The following is a 20,255-nucleotide window of genomic DNA, read 5'->3' as shown; positions in this document are numbered from 1 at the left end:
ACTACTGCAGCACATACTTTCTTGGGTTGTACACACTAGAGAGAAGGCACTGACAGCAAGTATGTGCACGTTTGTGCTGAAATACTGAAAAGTAACATTTTTGTCTGCATTAAAATCCTTTCTATATACACAATATATGAGGTTCAATCTTGACGTCTGACCAATGCCTGTGTAGTGTTTGCATATTTTCTATGTGGGGTTCCTCCTGCCTTCCAAAAATGTGCTGGGTGTTTCCATCTAAAGCATGGAGGGTACTGGGTTCAAAACTAACCTATCTAGGTAAATTTGAGAGTATGTGAATAGAGTGCACAGAGATGTGAATGGAAATGTATAGGTGGTGCCTCCCAGGCAAAAAGTCCTGTAGACTAATTGCTTTAACCATCTTCTGTGGTGCACAGTATCCTTTTAGATAGGAGAACATGGATCACGGACTGTGTGCAGTGTCAGGGCTCTACACAGCAGTGTAAAAATTGGCTATAGGTGATGTGGTTACTTTGACTAATGTCGCTAAAAATAGACTTGGATCAACTATAATATTGGTGGGAGTGATCTGTGTGCTCCTGTTGGCCAGTGTGTGTGCTCACCATAAAGTGTGTCAGTTGTAGGTCCAAAAGATACTGGCCAACTGGTGTTCAGTTGCCCAGCCTGGATTACTTGGAATAGCTATTTTGAGTGAAAGTTAGACATGAACCCAGTCAACCTGACAAAAATAAACTAAAGATTGCTACAGTGAATATAGGATCATTGACAGGATGCAGCTTGGAAGTGTATGGCATGATGAGAGGGAGGGAGGAAGGCAGGCTGGAGATTCTTTGTATCCAGGAGTCAACATTGAAGGGCAGTTCAGCAAGTCACTTGGCTTGGGATCCAGAGTCCGCTACTCGGGGTGGAGGACACACTAAAAGTAGTGTATGAATTGTGATGAGAGAGTCTTCTGAAGATAAAGAAGGATGTCATCAGAATTTATGATAGAGTCATGGCAGTCAGACTCCATTGTAAAGATCCGGTAAGGTTCATAATCTCAGCCAGTGCCCCACAGCAGGAATGTGATGGTGAGGAAAAGAGTACACTAGGGTAGCAGTTACAGGATTTACTAGATAAAAGTGGTGATACTGGGGGGTCTGAATGTACATATTGGGACAGACACAGCAAGATATGAGCACTGCATGAATCCATATGTGTGGAGCAACAGTAAAAATGAGAGGCCACGCTAGACTTCTCTATGGCAAATAAGTGGGTGTGGCCAACACATGGTTCAACAAGAGAGACAGTCACAAGTTTATGTACAAGAGTGGTCAACATGCAACTCTGGTAAACTTCCTCCTAGAAAGGAAAAGGTGTTCGAGTAGAGTCGGAGATTACAAAGTTATCTTCTGTGAAACTGTCAAACCCCCCCAGCATAAACCACTGGTGACCAGAATCAGCTGTAGGCAATGGTTAGAGAAGGCCATAAGCTCAACAGAGAGTAGGCTGAAGACCTAAACACTGACTGGAGCAAAATTTCAGAAGTTTAAAGAAATACTGTAGACTAAGTATCTCCGATAGAAGACTTAACAGGCAGACGTGAAGAATGTCGGTGTTGTCTCAAAAGAGCATGAGTGAAGACTAGAACAGGTGTATGGCCAAGCAAAGTAAGGAAATAAGGTACATAAGGAAAGCTGATGGTTGAATGCAGGAGCCTGGAAAGTAATTAAAAGAAAGTAGGAGTATGGGAAAAAGTGGGAGACAGAAAATATAGACCAAGCTAATAAAAAATATTGGGTGGCCAGCTAAGAGAACGTTGCAATTGCAAATTACAAAGTGTTGGAGAAACTGTACCTGTTTATGGGAATTGACTCAGTAGATGATGGAAAGAAACTTGTTTGTTTGCAAGGGAAAGGCGTAAAAAGAAACCCAGCATAACATTAAAAAGGGTTCTGTACCAGTCCTCTGATCTGGATGACCAATTTCAGATGAAAGAAATAAATCAAATATCATTCATAAGAGGTACTACCAAAAATCTCATCAGTCTAAAGGACATTTAAAGGCAGATTTAATAAGTACGTCAGTAGCTTCTGTATGAAGAAAACCCCACACAGGCTGTACCTCCCCTTGCTCGATAACTGACCTATGCAGCAGTTCAGATTCCAGTCAGGATGCTGCACCACCAACCTTATGTTTGCAGCGAGTCAGATGGTGGAGAATAAGCTGGAGATGAGGAGATAATCCAAACGGTCATTCCTAGGCTTGGAGAAAGCATGTGATTAGATTCCAAGAAGGTTAATTTGAGTAGTCCAGCAATAGTTTGAAGTCCCAGAAAGGCTAAACAGGGTCTTGATGATAATGGCAATAAACAATTTGAATGCAACAAGGTAACATCTTAGAAAGAAGAATAAACACTACATTTATATCAAAGTAGCTGACTTTATTTGCAGCCTCTCTTTGCAAAAGCATCTTTTTTTCCTCTGTAGATTAAATTGGTGTAAGCTGCTCCTAATAGGAGATGGTGGTGTCAACTGAGGTACAAGAAGGAACAGTTACACACATTTTAAATTGTAAAAATAAGCAAGAAAGGGTTTGAAGGTTTGAACACTGGGGAAGTAAACATATTTTTGCCAGCTGTATTTTTTAAACAGTGTTTTCTTTTCATTTTGTATGCTTACAGTTTTTATTTATTATTTACAATATATAATTTGTAAGAGTTGGTACTACATAAATATGGTCTTGTCACAGAAAAACAGAAGTAAAGCAAAAATGCATGAGGTGAATAAACAGGACAATAGCCCACATATTTACTTTTCAGTTGTAACTGGCAACATTTAACCACAAAACAGGCTGCTTCATTTAGTAGTTCATGTGCATTACCAGTTGAATGTATAAATCATGAAATGACAAAATCACTACCAGTACTGGCAGCTTATAATAACATGAGAGTGGTAGCCTGACCTGTTGTACTGTGTACGTATGTTAAGCTCTACAGTCATGCAAGTAGTGAGGCATAAAATATATTAGATTGGGGGAGTAACAATAGATCGTATGACACAGTGTTATTTAGAAATGTTTGTTTCAAGGTAGGCATTATTTAGCTGTATAAAATTTAACTGCCATGTGTTATTTTATATAATATAAACGTGTAGTAGTTCCTTGCGCCATTGTATATACTAAAATACTTATTACAGTTTGGCATGCAGATTAGTAGTCAAGTCTTCCGCTGCTGATGATAAGGTCTGAATGCTACATTGTTGAAACTGTCATTAATGAACTCTTTCTTACTCTTAGGTGACTTGTAACATGGCTACAGTGACACTTCATGGAATGGTGTTGCAGGCAGCAGCATGTTATTCAGACAGGAAAGCAGTCTGTTTTGATTACTGCGACGGTGACACATCAGTTTCATATACCTACAGCACAGTTCTGCGTCTTGCAAAGGAACTGACAACCTGTCTTCAGCAGCACTGCCGTTTGAGTGATTGTTATGCAGTTGGTGTATATTGTCATCTTGACATTAATCTACCAAGCTGGATCCTAGGGTAAGCTGGAGATGTAATATTTTTTGTTTTCAAAATTATTTCACTCTTTCTTTAAAGTGTGCAGTATAATGCAGTGATCACATTTTGTGGACATCATGACAAGAGGTCTTGTGTGTTGCACTTTTCCGTAACATAGCTGCTTTCCATTTATAAGTGGAACACATGATAGCAGATATTTCTAGACAGCAGTGTCATCAGACGTCAGAGGGCAGGTAAAGAAACATTTCTCTAAAACTGGGTGTTGATTGTTAATCCATATCTTTTGTTCCTGATGTGAACCCTTTTCTCTGATGTCTACAGAATGTGTGATCTCATTTCGGAAAGCTCAGGCTGAGAGACTATCAGAATTTATACCTTTTGCTGTCACATTCCAGTCTGACAGTTTTCCTAGGCTCCTTACTCAGCCTTTGGGTTTGCCCTGACCTTCTAATGGTTATTTCTTACATAGAGAAGACTTTGGAGCATCTATAGTCCACCTTGCTTTTTCTCAGTTTTTTACTTTACTTTCAGAATTAAAATCTATTAGATGTATGAGCCTTTGCTAAGGCCTACATTTGATATGAAGCTTCTTTAATTTTCCTCTACCACTTTCAAAAACAAGTACCTTTTAAGTGACAAACAAGTCTGACTTGCTTATCACAGTCACTGTCTTTGCTCCCCTATTACAGAATGGGTTGCTTTGGATCAATACCCCCCTCTCCATGTAGTCGTCTGTTATGGAATGTAGAGCCTTCAGCATTTCTTAGAGCTGCAAACATGCATGCTATGCAGCTGTTGCACTACACATTTGCATTTTTCATTATGCAAAGACGGGCATTTTTGCCTTTTGTATAACCACACATGTGCCGGCTACTCTGGTGTGCCTGGGAGGCTGTAGCTATGATGTACTAATTGCACTCTGTAACATATGTTACTACATCTTTAAGAATGGGCTGGAAAATTCTTAGATGTTACATGTAACGAGTCTCACTTTTGCACTTGAAAGCCCAAATAAGGATTTCATGTAGGCTGGTAACATTTCTTTACTGATTGAGATGCTTATGCACATCCTGATGAACATTATTCCAGGTGTTGTACTGTGTCAAATTTGAACAGGTCTGTTTATTATTAAGTTATTGATCAGTCTTCAGAGAAGAAATATTATTCTTAGTTTGACATTTATTTTTTTAAGTAGTCACATTTTTTGTTTTTCACTTTCAAAACTTGAGAAGCCCTCAGAAATTTGTGTTCTTTCACTGAAAGATGGTCCACTTGCATCCACCCAGAATTCCTTCACTGCAGGACATTTTAACAGAAAACCTGAAACAGTGGATACAGAAATTTAAATTTATTTCTCACTATGTCTGGAATGTCTGAGAAGCGTGAAAAGCTACAGCATACATTGTTTGTTCATGCTGTTGGGGGATAAACCTTGAAGGCCTTTAAAAATTCTACTTTTCAAGAAAGGAAGCATAACAAACGAGCAGTAATAATGGAGACATTCAGGAATTATTGTGAGTTTACATACATTTGCCATTTGTGTGTCATTTTTTTTCTTTACAGGAAACTCTCCCTCAATGACAACTATAAACATTTATGTTACTGAGCTAAAGAATTAATCCAAAACCTCTTAATATGGTGAGCTGCATGATTCCTTGATAAGAGGCAGAACAGTTTATACTGCAAGAAATGGTCATATAAAGAGCATGTTTTAGGAGCTGTAGACCTAACCTTATCAAAAGCTGTGAAGATATGCAGAGCTAGTGAAATTAGAGATAAACAGTTAAAAGACATTAACCAAGAAAATTGAAATGCGAGACAAAAATTTAGAAATATAACAATTGTAATGGTGACAAAAAAGAGAGCAGTGAAGTGCACGTGGTCTGTACCATAGTTTCAAACCTTGTTTGCTAGAAGTGGCTGTATGGGAAGAAGTGTCCAGTGTTAAGTTTGTAGTCGGTGTGATAAACCTATGATCTGATGTCTTTTTCATTCCTTTTTACTAATGGGTCTCAGATCCGACATCGGATCTGACTCCGCCACTTTCAAGGACTTAGGAACAGAGTCTCGAGCTCCTCCCTTTGCCCATAATGCACCATACCATCTGCAACTCACCAGATCTCATTTGCCACTCATTGCGTCCAGAAGTGGTTTCAGTCTTGCGCAAGTATTTTGGTGAGATAAGTGTAAAAATTATAGTGTTAGCTTAATTATTGTTGTTGTATTGCTGTTATTACCTTTTTTCCTGCATTTACTGCCCTCATAGTGCATGAAGCATCAGGGACTTTAGGTTTCCCTTTCTTCTTCCTTTCTTTGTGCTGTTGGCACTTTCAAAAAAAAAAAAAACTTTGTAGTTAGAGTTTAGAGTAGATTGTTTAAAGATTTTGCTGACTGCTTAACATTACTGTTAACTACTTTATTGTTGTTGCTTGGTGTGTGTAGTGTGCTGTTGTGTCTGAGAAGCTAATGCAGTTCAAGAGATGCACTTCTTATGGGCACAAGATTCCCAACTCAGATGCCCACAAGAAGTGTCTATTGCCTAGGCCTAAACCATTTGGATGAAGAGTGTGTGATGTGTGCTGCGTTCAACCCTTGTGCATTAGCCGACCGCCGCAACAAGCTGATTGTAAAGGGCTTGTTGGCTGCGTCCACCACTTCTGGGGCTCACACCCCACTTAAACATACTGACTAGAAAATGCTCCCTCTCACCTTCCTCTGGGAAGTCGGAGCATGCAAAGAAAAATGTTAAGGTCTTGGAACAGTCTACTTCTGATCCAAGTACCTCTCGCAAAAGCTTGGATCAGGGAACTTCTTCAGATCAGACAGTGTTGACTCCACAGGTCTCAAGGCCAGCGTCTGATCCAAAAGTGCTGTTGGATCCATCTTTCTTGGCTTCGAGCACCTCTCAGACCTTGGATCCTATTATAATTTCAGGATCCCCCATTCCCGGCACCTCCCCCTTGGATCCCATGGCTTCAGATTTGGTGGTTAGGAGCCTGACATCAGCCTTCTAGGTGGAATCAGTATCCCCAGCTCTCCCCTCAAAGGTGCTCCAAACCCTTACCAAATATAGGCATATATCCGTGGCAGCTTCCAGGTCTTTCCGAAGCTTCACTGAGGTATGACATGGACAGAATGATGAGGAAGTTCCTTAGGATGCAGATTCAGATCGGAGTATTGCCATCCCCATCCCATCTGGGTGAGTGCTCCTCCTCCTTGTATGTTGACTTCTTTTCTGATCCAACCCTTGGTTTCAGAATCCCAAGAGCCTGGGTACCCAAGACAGTTGATGTTGGATCCGAGGAAGCTTCCTTCCTCCACTCCAATGGTGTCCCTGACTAGCATTGCTCTTTTTATGTTGGATCAGAGTGGGTCTCAGATCCAAGACATCAGCGCCATCTCTAGGGGTTGACTTTGGCTTGACTTTGTCAGATCCATTGCTTCCCCTTGGAGCTTCAGCCTTCGACAGCATGAGTTTGGTTCTGTCATGAGGCCTTGGATCCATGGATGGTTCTGCTCTGTCCCCTCAGGTAACTTTGGTTCTAAGGGAGAGAGGAGGGGACTTCCCTGGGTCCATTGGCCTTTTGCATGACAGAAAGGGCTTTCCTACATTTAGAGAGTAGTCTCCTCACACCCAGGATACCCCTTCCTTCATCGGATCTGAGCATTGAATCCATCATTCCTGTCCTAGGTGAGCCTGTCCCGAGGAGCCTCCAGACTACTTCCCCTCAAGGAATCCCCCTTTCTTCCGATACCTCCCCGGAACACCTCGGGGAGGAAGTTCCTTGAAAGAAAAAGTGTAAAAGGAGCCATATAGACTCCCCTTTGGAGTCCTTCACAGAGGACACATCTCGATGAGGGAAAAGGATCTCCCCGATCGCCACCTGAGGGCATCTTCTTTGGAGACATCCTAGAACTCCTCCAGCAGAAAGGTTTATGATCTGCCCATCCTCTTCCTTCTGAGGAATCTGTGTTCCTGGAGGCAGTCAGGATGAGCCTGTCTATGTCCTGGGTGACTCCCCCATAGATGAGCTGATTAACTTAGTCTCCCACTAGGCCTGGAAGGAAATGGACACAATCCCCAAATGCCCCAATAGGTTCCTGGGCCTGCCGGCTGGTTGCATGCATTGAAGTAAAGGCATTCCTATAGATGCCATTGTCATTGCAGCAGCCACTAAGATGGAGCTGGCAGAACAGAGCTCCACTGTCCATCCATTTAACAAGGAGTCTAGAGTGCTGGACAGACATGGAAAGTGCGTTTATGCCTCACATACCTTCTCTGTCAGGTCTTTGAACTACCTGGCGCACTTCGCCTGTCTGTAGAGAGACCTGGTGAAGGAATTTTCCAACTCTCTTGCCGAGACAATGTCAGAGGAGGATCTGAAAAAGGTTTCTCCCCACTTGGGTACTCTTTCTTCCCTCACTGATTTCACGATGAGGTTGACTTCACATGTGTGGGAAGGCACCTTATAAGTGGCTGGTACCGGCATAGCCATCAGAAGACATGCCTGGATACGGCTTTGTGACTTTACATAACCCTTTAAGGCATCATTCATTTATGTCCCCTTCGATGGGTCTTCCTTGTTTGGACCTTCTGTGAAAGATACTCTGACCCACAGTTAACAAGAAGGAAAGACCTTGTCTGTTGTGAGGATCAAGTTTTCTACTTCTCAGAGGACATTTTCCATGAATCAATGAGGAGGTAAGAACACTTGGTTCAAGAAGTCTCAAGGTTCTTTTTAGGAACCATGCGGGGGTGCCTCCAGTGACAGAGGAGGGGGTTTCAGTAGCCGGCACCTCCCCAAAGGCAGAGGGGGTCCATAGAATCAGGTCTTCAGGGAACCCTTCCCTGATAGGCCGTTCCACCATTCCTGAAGCACTGCTCGATTGTCCATCTCTGGAGGCAGTCGGGGGTCATCTATCCCTGCACCTGGATGCCTGGACAAGCATAACAAACAATTCCTTGGTGCTAAGTATTATATCCAGAGTCTATTACATTCCCCTTTCCCTAACTCTTCCAGGTCCAAGGAGTAAACTCTCCAATGTTCCACCTAGTCAGAGGGAGTACGCACTGCGAGAAGTTCAAAAACTTCTGCAAAAAAGTCATCCAAGAGGTCCCAACCGAACAAAGAGGGTTCAGAACTTGCTCTTGCTTCTTTTTAGTGCCAAAAAAGACTAGAGGCCTGAGACCACTTCTGGTTCTCAGCAATTTGAATAATTTCATCAAGAAGTCAAAGTTCCGAATGGTTATAATTCAGTCCATTTTGCCACTGCTACACAAGTATGATTGGACGTGCTCCTTGGATCTCCAGGACGCGTATCTTATGAAAATTAACAGGTGCTCCAGAAGTCATTTGCACTTTTGCCTGGGAGCCAATCATTACCAGTTTAGGGCGCTGCCCTTTGGACTCACCACAGCCCCCCAGGTGTTTACCAAATGTTTGGCAGTCATGGCTGCTCACCTGAGGCTAAAGGGATTCCGGATGTTTCCATAATTAGACAATTGGCTCCTGACTGCACTGACTAGGCAGCTTCTGCTACAGTCAAGCATCTATCCGATGAGAATCTTCAGCCACCTTGGTGTCATGATAAGTGTAGCAACATTGAACTTGACACCCATGCAAAACTTAAGAGTTCATAGGAATGCGACTGGATTCAAGAGAAAAAGTAGCCTACTTGCCAATGCATTGCATTTTATCTCTTAGACAACACATTCAATCTGTACTAGAGCACCCGCAACCACCAGCTAAGTTGATTTTTATGGGCTCTAGAGTCAGTGGCAGCTGCAATTGTTCTAGTCCCCTTAGTGAGGTTCTTCGAGTGTTCTCCAGTGGACCATAGCAGTCCAATGGTCCATTCTTTATCATCCGCTGTCTGCTCCCATAAAACTTTCTCAGATCTGCAGATATCATCTATAGTGGTGGTTAGAATCTCACAACCTTTCTCTAGGCAGACCCTTTTCTCTTCCTCCAGCCATAGCCACTGTGACCACAGATGCTTCCCGGTGTGGGGGGGTGGGGCATTTCCTAGGAAAGATTGTCTAATGCATGTGGTCAACTATGGAGACCAAGTTGCATATCAGTGTCTTAGAGATGAGAACAGTCCTCCTTATGTTACAAGTCTTCCAGGACATTCTCCCTCTGGAGACGATTGCGATGCACACAGACAACATGTCAGTAGTCTGGTACATCAAGAAACAAGGAGGAACCTGTTCTTACCCATTGTGCAGGGAGACCATGAGAGTTTGGGATTGAGCAATATCTTCAGACCATTTTCTGATTGCAACACACATTCTGGCAGTAACCAGTGCTCTAGCAGACAGACTCAGCAGGTCAGTTTTGACTCCTCATGAGTAGTCCCTCAAACAATCAGTAGCGAACAGGATATTCAGCCATTGGGACCAATCTTGTTGCAACCTCTTTGCCTCTCTCCTGAACTTCAAGTGCAACAAGTGTTTTGCTCTGATCCCCCCGGAAGGTGAGTCACCGAGGGATGCTTTGTTCCATGATTGGCCCCCGGGCCTCCTTTATACTAACCCCCTGTTACCATTGATACCATAAGTTCTACAGAAAGCCACCAGTTCGAAGAGTTCCTTAATCTTCATTGTCCCTTTCTGGCCTCCCCAGGTGTGGTTCCCCTTTCTGGCCTCACCAGGTATGGTTCCCCTTTCTTTGGTCTCACCTCAAGTTTCCGCCTTGGATTCTGGATCCCATACAGGATCTCATATCTCACCCATCAGAGACTCAGATTCCCAATCTCCACACCCTGAAACTGACCGCATGGTTTCTCCAATTCCAGTAATTGTAGGAAAATCTAGGCCATCTCCCCTCCATATGTGACATTATTCTGGCTACTCAGAGAGAGCTTCTATCAAAAAGGCCTACAAGAGTAAGTGGACGAGGTTCTCTATCTGGGTGTATAAGGAAATATTGATCCTTTATCAGTGCCCACAGCACCTATTCTCTTTTTTCTTAGCACTGTTTTTCAAGAAGGAGCTAGTTTCTCCATAATGAAACTCCAACTGACTGCCATATCCATTTTTATGCTGGGAAGAGAAATTTAACCCTTTTTTTCCCCAAACTATATAAAGCCTTCATAAAGGGAGCATTTTATCTTAGACCACCAATTAAGGATCCCTGTCCCCCTTGGAATCTCACGATGATACTGCAAGGTCGCACCAAGAAGCCTTTTGAACCAGCAAACTCTTGTGACATAAAATGTATTTTTTGGAAAACAATCTTCTTAGTAGTTATTGCGTCTGCTAAGAGAATATTGGAGCTTCAAGCTTTGTCAGCTAAACCTCCCTACATCATTTTTCACAAAGGCAGAGTTTTCTTAAGAACAAATCCTTCCTTTATGCTTAAGGTGGCCATGAAATCTAACATTAACCAGTCAGTTCAGTTGCCAGTTTTCTTCCCCAACTTTTCGAACAAAGGTGAATACTTCTTGTACCTCCTGGACATTTACAGACAGTTGTGTTTCTATCCAAAGCTTCTGTTGATGAGGTTTATGCAGCAGTCACTTAGTGTAAGACTCATATCTTTGTTACACATTATAAGCTCTATATTGTCTCCAGGAGTAGGGCATACTTTGGCTGGACTGTGCTCTGGCACATCCTTCCTTAAGGGCCACCCAGGAATTGCAGAGTTGGGGACTCTGATGCATTAATGAGGAGGAATGAAAAGGACAACATCAAATTGAAAAGTTATGTACTCACCATAGCTAGGCATTTGTGTTGTTCATTTTCATTCTTCCTCAAGTCCCTCACATCCATCCCCGGACCTGGTGCCTTTGTGAAGTGTTTGGAAGACTTTGGAATCCATGGGTTTCAGGTTTGAGCCTCAAATACCTTTTTCTCTGTATTGTGGTAACCTCTGTTAGTTATAGGGCAGCAAATTCAAGCTGGGGAGTTGAGGATAGTATGGCACAGGTACAGGGAGGAGCTCGAGACTCTGATCCTAAGTCTTGGAAAGTGGCAGAGTCAGATCTGATACCCATTAGTGAAGAAGAATGAAAATGGACAACGCAGATACCTAGTTATGGTAAGTACATAACTTTTCATTGCAAAGTAATGCAATTAGAAATAAGACAGTTCATAAGAAAGTACATGTAATTGAGCCAGAGCAAGAAAACGAGAAGTTTTGGCACCAGTAAACTGGAAAGAGTTGTTGGTGTAAATTAGAATAGAGAGAGAGTGTAGCAAGATAATCTTTCAGCTTGATGACAATAGGATTTAAGAATTAGCAAACAAAATTCTGAGTTTAAACTGTACCTAACTTCTGAATGAAATATTATGCCATAGAATGCTTTTAAAGCATTGAGACCGAAAGGAGTGTAAAAGAAAGCAGTGTCTACAATGCTGACATTTTCAGAACACAAAGCAAAGCTGCTGGGTCCAAAGCTATTGGCTTTCAAATCTAAAATTGTAAAAGTATAACATCCTTTTTCAAATAGCAGGATTGCATAAGGAAGTTAATTAGCCGAATATTTTGGGTCACACAGCCTGTGAGAATTTGGGGAATGGTGAAACACATTTACAGGTTACACGTCCAGACTGCATTTGCACAGCAGTTGACACACAGATGAAGAGCCATCTTGAATATTGTAGAGTGATGGCAATGATACTTTGCTTATGCTGATTTATGTAAAGGCTTTCTGAACTTGTAGGACAAAACTGTTTAAGTAAGTCAAACATTTTAATATTAATACATGTTTCAAGGAAAGTAGTTTTAGGAGTACTGAAAACTGAAGCAAATGGGAGCTGAGGTCATTATGAAACAGAGACAAAATAATGGGTAAATGTTATGGTCACTGTTGTAAATCAGGACAAGAATCATGTTAGCATTCATCCACAGGATCTAAGTAAAATGATTTTGTGGAAAATGTTACAAGGTTGGTTCATTTCTCTGCTAGAGGGTCTTCTTTGTGAAGTCTGCTTATTCTCCCTCTGTCTGAATGAGTTTAATTCAGGTGTTCTGGTTTCCTTTCACATATTAAAGACTTGTGGTAGGCAGATTGGTGGTTTCTAAATTGTCAGGTGTGTATTCTTCCATGCCTGACACAGAAGAAATACCTGTCAAGCTGATTCCATTTCCCTCCCTGCCTAGTAAACTGTATGAATGGAGGTGGTTGTTCATGGGTTTCGCTAAAGGAGTTGGCTGCAACTTGTAGGTTTGGATAGATGGATTATATGTTTTTTATTTTATTTTTTTACAGCTGAGGAAATGATTTCATCTTTACTGAATGCTAAATTTTTCTTCAATATAGAATGTAAGTCAGGGATTATGACAATTAATGCTAGATGAGAAAAAAAACATGTTGTGTATATTTGATGTGCCACTAAGACCACAGATTCTTGAGACTTCTACTTGGTATCTCATCAGGATTAGTTTTTTTAAAGTGCATTTACATGTGTAGTTGAAGGTTTAGATTGTGTTGTGGACATAATTGATGATCTCTCAAGTTAGAATCAGATACATGAAGATAATGATAAGAGACTAATAGAGCTGATAGAGCAGTTTGAAACAGTACACTTTTAAACTCCATAAGAACAAATATCAAACTTGCGCACATTCAAAAAAGACAGCTCCTCACACAACTCATAACTATAAAAATCATAGTAGCTCCGCTTCCATGCCCATAAGGCAACACACCACACAGCCAAACATTCTCGTTATTGGCAATTCCATTGTAAGACATGCTGATGTCCCCCTTACCAGGCTCAACAAGGAAATGATCACATTGAGCTGTCTGCCTGTAGCCAGGATCCACCAAATCATGCGTGCACTTAAGTCTTTAAACCACAAGTACTATTATGACACACTCATAGTCCATGTTGGTGTAAATGACCTAAGATGTATCTCACTGGACTATATGAAGAGAGACATGATGAAGCTCTCTTAATACGTGTCCCAGGCAGGTATGAATCTAGCTCCGAGCAGCATCCTACCTTCACCAATGCTGATGTCACAGTACCAGCAAAAAAATGATCGACTTCAACAATTGGCTTAGTTTCTGGTGTCACAGCAAGGGGATCCAATATCTGTTAGCCTGGGAGGACATGATTGACAAACCACAATGCTTTGCCAGAGATGGTTTGCACTTGTCACCACTTGGCTTCTTGATACTGGCAACAACTTTATATATCTCCAGAATGCCTTTTTTTAGACCATGCCAAGTCGTTAAACCCTCCAACATAACAAAAATTACTCATGACAACCTAAACGTACTGCTGTGTGACGCTAGGAGTTTAAATAAAAAAACTGCAGTCCCTGGAAGCATTCCTCACCCTGGAGAATGCAAACAATTGTGCAGTAATGGAAACATGGTTCAGAACCGTAGAAAGTACAGTGATTATCAAAGGCCGAAATGCCTTTCATACATTTCGATCCTTCTTGGCTCAGGGTAAAACAAAGGGAGGAGGTGTCTCAGTGTTCATAAAGGACAAGTACCCTGCTAGACTGGACCGACAACATGACTCGCTTGAGCTGCTCCATGCCCAATTAACCACAGGTATGACCTCTTGTCATATCCTTGCTACAGATTCCCTAACATGAGTCTGGAAAACCACACCTCCTACCTAAACCTACTGGAATATCTTAATGTTAACATTATGAATGACTTCAACTATCCCTCCTTAAACTGGGAGACTTATATGACCCGTAATTCACTTGCTCAGAGGTTTTTGGACTTCGTCACTGCAAACACTGTGGAGCATCTGTTTAGCTCCCCAACTAGAGATAGACATAGAGACATAGTTCTTATGAACATGGGGGGACACTTCTCCCTCCCATGCATTAAACTACTCCTTGGTAAAATCTGACCACAAAATGATCTCCTTTAGTATTAAAACTAACCTAGAACCCCCATCAAACTCCAAATCTGTTAAGAAATTTGATGAGGCCAAATACATCAAAGTGACACCTTATTAAACGTCCAACCCCCTGTGAACCTACTCTGAGCTGCACACAAAAGCACTGTGCAACCACATTTATAGTTGTATAGAGGAGGAAGCAGTACCTGTCCGAGTCAAACCCGTGATTACTGACAAAAATAAACCACCCTGGTGGACCCCTAGCATAAAGAGGCTATTCAACAAAAGGAAAAAAATCCTGTCCAGAGCCAAGAAGGAGCAGACAAAACGGTGTAAAAAGACACTCACCCGTCTAAACAAATGAGAGAGCTGGTTAAATCTGCCATAGCAAACTATGAGGCAAAGGTAGCCTCCCAGGTGAAAGATAACCATAAGGCTTTTTTTAAATTATGTTCATAACATCAGGGAAACACTCAGCAATGTGCTGAATTAATCATGAACTGCAACACTTACACCCAGCCTGAAACTATAGCAAACCTGCTGACCAACAAGTTCAGTTCAAACCCTCCCCCATCACGTCCTACCACACCCAAAGAAATACCCACAACCATCCCCCTACCGGTTATTATAAGGGAACGGGTCTTTACTGCGCTCACTAAAGCCAAAAACACTGCCTCCATGGGTCCCAACAACATTCTAGAATGCTTCTTAAATAGCTTAAAACAGAATATACAAAAAGATAAATACAACCCCCAACCTTCCCAGGTAAAAGATTCCAACATAGATAAAAAAGTAATATATTCCAACGAAATGGCAGGACTCAAAAATGGCAAAATGCTCCAGTATAAAAAAGACAGTTTATTCAAAACTCATAAGCACTTTCGCAGCGTCTGCTGCTTCATCAGATGCTAATACTAAGAGCGTCTCCCTTCTTGCTTCTAGTTTCTTTTCAGTCTCTGTCCTTTGCGAAACAGCCAGTGACGTCACTTCAGGTTCTGAAGAGGAAGTTGTCACATCATTGGATGGAAAAGAAGTCGTCATGGTAACACATTGCTCATTGACTTTGGATACACTTTCCTTAACCTCAGTGTATCTTGGCCATGTAAAAAGTTACCTTGTTGGAAATCTGAACGATCTCTCACTATTTTCTTTTGTTTAATCCTGGTCAACTTCCTTTCATAGACTGCTAGTGAATCAGTAATTTCAGTCATGTATTTGTCAACTATCTCGGCACTAAATTTAACAAGCAGCTCATCATAATGTTGTGTAACAAGCAAAGAAAGACGTTTCACTTCTCTACCTAAAGCTTTTATTAACAGCTTCAAGTACCCCAAGCTGCAGTTCAAATTAACCTTTTGCCAGTAAGCCTAAGTTAAAATCCAGACCTTTAACTAGATAATTATGTTTGGCATTTTTTATTTATTTAATGTATTCTTACATTTTTATATAAATTTTATATATTTTTGTATAAAGTTTTTAAAGTTTTTCTCTACATATGTGGTATATACCAGATCTAAACAATATGTAACTGTGTGTTTAAATTTTGTGTCATATGATTAATAATTAGTTGTTAACATATTAAATGGAGTGGTTTGTAGAGATTAGTATTAGCATCTAATGAAGCAGCAGAAGCTGCAAAAGTGCGTATGAGTTTTGAATAAACTGTCTTTTTTATACTGGAGCATTTTGACATTTTTGAGTCCTGCTGTTTTGTTGGAATAAAACAGACTCTATCAGGGTGACTAAAAACCCTCTTTAACCACAGCCTCCAGACGGGATTTGACCCAGAGGAATGGAGGACTGCAACAGTCATCCCTCTGAACAAGGAGGGCCCATCAAATGATCCAGATAACTTCAAACCCATAAGCTTGACCTGCCTTATTTGCAAGACCATAAAGAGAATTATCATGGACTTGATCAATAACAACATAGGAATTCTCTAAAAACTGGACCAGACCCAATTTGGCTTTGTCAAAGGGAGGTCTTGCTTGCTCAGTCTGGTGGACTTCTTCAAGAAAGTCACCAGGGCCATGAAGGAGGGTAAGACGGTACACATGGCTTATCTAGACCTGGCCAAAGTTTTCACCACAGTCCACCACTAGGTGATCATGGATAAACTAACAAGAGTTAGGCATAAACTCCTACATTGTTAGATGGATAGCCAACTGTCTCATTGAGAGAATGCATGTTATCTGCATAGGTGAATCCACTTCTGATAAGAAAACTGTTACTAGCGGTGTCCCACAGGGCTCAGTGTTGGGACCCCTCCTGTATGGTATAGAGAACTGTAAGCTGGCAGCAGTCATTGAATTCCCAAATGATGTTGACATCTTACAAATAGGCCAAAAATATCAAACAACTGGTGGCAAAACCATGGCCTGAGACTAAATGCTAAAAAATACTTAATTATACCATTCAGTAAATCAGATATCCCTGCAAATTAGAATATTGATAGCACACCCCTAAAAGTAGGCTACGTTATCTGTGGAATAAATTTCCCATCTTCATAAAACAAAGCCCGTTCGTCGCTCTCTTCAAGAAGAATTTGGATAAATGGATGTGGAACCTTAAATTAACTCCTGGGGTACTGTTCATATCCCTTATGGACAGAGGCAGTCTGTAAAAGGACTCAAGGCTCCAGCACCCAAAGACCGACTACCCTGATACTTCTCCATCCCATGTCTGGGGAATTAAGATATAATGTTGTTATATCCTGAGTATTATTGGCTAAGCTTGTAAAGGCTCTTGTGCCATTAGCCTAGTAGTCACCAATGAACCTATAAACATGTCTGAAACATAGGGCTCACAATCTAACATCAGGGAACCTGACTTAGAGGATGTTGGAGCAAAAGTATATATGCCAGAGCTACAAGGCAAATGACAGTAATGAGATTTTGGGAAATGAAGCCATATCTTATAAAGTTTCAGCATAATATCCCTGAGTCAACAATCCCTCATTAGGTTCTTAAATAAGTACTAGGGAATTAGTCTGCAGACCATTGCAAGCAGAAGTTCCATTCAGCCTCAAGGAGGAAATTACAAGATAGACTGGAGGAGAATTTGAAGCTTGACCATGCAGTTATCTAGGTCTAACCTGAAAATGGCAAGGATGGTACCCTGACTGACATGTAGTGGAATTCTATTCCAGAGGTGGGAGACAGTTTTGTATATCAGTGAATCACTCCAACATGCCTTCTTTATCCGTTGATGAACGTTTAGTTCCTTTAACTGATATTTGACAAACTGTTTGCTCTGCAAAAGAACAGGAGGTCAAAAAGAGTTGGATATTTCCACCTTTAAAAACCTGTGGTAAAAAAATGGAAAAGTTATGAAATTCTTAGTAACAGAAGCACATGTGTTGAAATAGTAAGGTGTAAATAGGTCAATTGTTTTACAAACAGATGCAAGTCAGAATGGTGTAGGAGTTATGATTTTATGTAAAGTAGACCAGCTGTCCTTGAGTCAAGAACATTTACAGATGCACAAAACAGATATATGCAAATGGAGAAAAAAAATCAGTAACCATGTTCAGATGTAAGAAATTGTGCAAAAATGTTTATGCAAAGAAGCAAAGTATATTCAGAAGGTCTTTATATAAGGTGCCATAGAAATTGCAAAGAATGTAACTTAATCTAATAAAGTATCATCTGGCTTTGGGATACAGCTCAAGCAAGGAGCTGCCTATAGCAAATAAGTTGAGTAGACCATATTTATCAAAGCATAATGTTTGTATGTATGAAAACATGTCAGTCTGCTGAATGAATATTAATAGCCAGAAATGACTTTTGGCAGTCATTGAGGTTGTACTTTTTCCCAGTGTTGTGCAACCTCTAAGTTTGGTTTATATAATTTGGATGTGATGATTTCCCCATAAACGAAGTGCAGGGAGGTTTGCCCACTTGCTAAGAAACTTTCTTTTTTGTTTGCCAAAACTTAAGCAATTTTTTTCTCAGAATTGTCCAACTTTTTCAAAATAGGTATTTTTTCTTGAACATTGTCTATACCAGCAAAAGACTTTGTTTAAAAAAAAAATCATCCAAAATTGGTTTGCAACCACAGTGCCCAGAAAGACTATTCAAGTCAACAATGTCAGTGTCATGGTTAAATCCACTGTAGTTATTGGGGTTGTCTGAAGTAACATAACAGTTATACAAAACTGAAGTGTTCCCAATAGAAACAACAGAAACAGTACCTTCATTACTTTATTAGATAATCCATTTTCTAAGATTTAAATTCACGTCTGTAGTTATATCATTCACCCTGTTCTCAGTAAAGCCATAGCTCCCTGAACTTTTTTTTTTGTATGGGCGGGTTCTTCTCCATGTACTTAGATATGAGAAGGATGGATTGCATCAATTCTTCCAAAATTCATACAAAATTAAATGCTGTTTGTCCTCTGCCTCCTTATTCCTTGCATCCAGTTTAAAAAAAAACAGATTTGAGAAAGAGGGTATTTGCAATGGAAAGTTGGAAACCCACATCCAGAAAATGGGCACTACAAGATGTAGGTTTTGTAGAAAATGAAATTATATTTTCAGAGGTGAGGTTCTGCCTATCTGTTATGGATCTAGACCCTTGTAACTGATTTGTGCGGGTTACTTTAGTTACAGCAGACTTGTCTACATAACCATTTGTGGAATTTGTCAGTCCTTTTACAGAGCCAGGATGGAACAGTCCTTGTGGAAAAGGATTTATGACATAGAAAGAAACAACAAACATGAAAATGCTTTATTTAGACATACTGTAGAATGTTCAGACTCTTGTAATTTTAAATTTGCAGTATTGGAAAGAGTTGGAAGAAGTCCTAGGGGTGGCCAATGGGAAACTGGAATAGAATTTAGAGAATTAATATGGGAACCAAGACTTAATGTAACAGCACCCCCTGGTTCGAATGAATACATTTCTACTAATAGTATTTTAAACTACAGTTTTGCAGAATGTAGTTTTATTATTTAATATCAAAAAGTTTGACTGATTTATGCATGGTGTCTGGCTTTTAGTTATTTAACTACTTACATTTTATTCACTATATAACATGTTTGTCATCTCATATGTTGTTTATATTTTTAATACTTTATTTAATTTCACAATATTTTGTATTTTTGATGTTTTCATACCCATATAGAATCAGTAGTTTTCATTTTTACTATAATTAATTAATGGTGAATTTACTATAGAAGATAGTTTTTTAATGCTTTAGTACTTTATTTCATTGGAAGTTTGAATGTGATTAGCAATTTCTTGCAAATCATATGATGTGCGTAAAGGTTTACATTGTGTGAGTGGGGAAAGAAGCATTGGCTCTGAAGAGATCCTATGTAATCTGTTTGTGGATGAAAGCAGTAAACTAAAACTAATTAATCTTTATAGATTTATTTTCCATGTACTATGGATTTTTGGTATACCTTCTTGGTCAAGTGGTTCATTGTTTTTCATGGTACTTGTTTCTGTTTCTAGTGACTGCATTATTTATTATTTTTTGATCAACATGTGTCCACTTTCGTAAAAAAGTCCTTCTGTATTGCACAGCTTATAAACAAAGGGATTGTGTCTAGATATGTCATTGTCCCCTTTATTCTGCCCTCATTAGGCCAGTCATTGAGTAAAATGCTCCTTTTGGGATGTAACTATCTAGACACATGCTGCAACTGTACCCCCCACCACAGAGATAGCTTACTAAAAGGATATAGGGTCTAAACAATATGTCCTATATGGGCAACCTCAAAGTCCTGTGGCTGTACTGTATATCCTACAGACTGCTAAGAGCTGACCTGTGTCAGGCATAAAAGGCATCTTCTGACTCAATACCGGTGGACCTGCTGCACACCAGTAAGTTATATGGCATCAGATATACTTGGTCCAGGGATCTAAACCTCTTTTGCAACTTCAACAAGAGCGGTCTGAAGGGAGAAATAAATCTCACAGAGGATATCACTTCTCTGGAACAGACTTCC

At 40.4% G+C, this 20,255-nt stretch overlaps 1 protein-coding gene across 1 annotated transcript in view; it reads left to right on the top strand.

Moving 5' to 3' along the window:
• AASDH (aminoadipate-semialdehyde dehydrogenase) overlaps window positions 1-20,255 on the top strand; it is a 1,090,146-nt gene that overhangs the window by 26,979 nt on the left and 1,042,912 nt on the right. The window contains exon 2 of the mRNA XM_044062487.1: window positions 3,259-3,509. Within this exon, the coding sequence (XP_043918422.1) occupies window positions 3,271-3,509 (239 nt within the window). The 5' untranslated portion in view covers window positions 3,259-3,270. The remainder of the gene's footprint in view (window positions 1-3,258; window positions 3,510-20,255) is intronic.

The sequence above is a fragment of the Protopterus annectens genome, chromosome 2.part1 (genome assembly GCF_019279795.1).
Source record: "Protopterus annectens isolate FY-2018-M chromosome 2.part1, PAN1.0, whole genome shotgun sequence".
In the NCBI taxonomy this organism is placed as follows: domain Eukaryota; kingdom Metazoa; phylum Chordata; order Ceratodontiformes; family Protopteridae; genus Protopterus; species Protopterus annectens.
The sequence above is the reverse complement of the archived record's forward strand: the minus strand, read 5'-3'. Positions and strand labels throughout refer to the sequence as shown.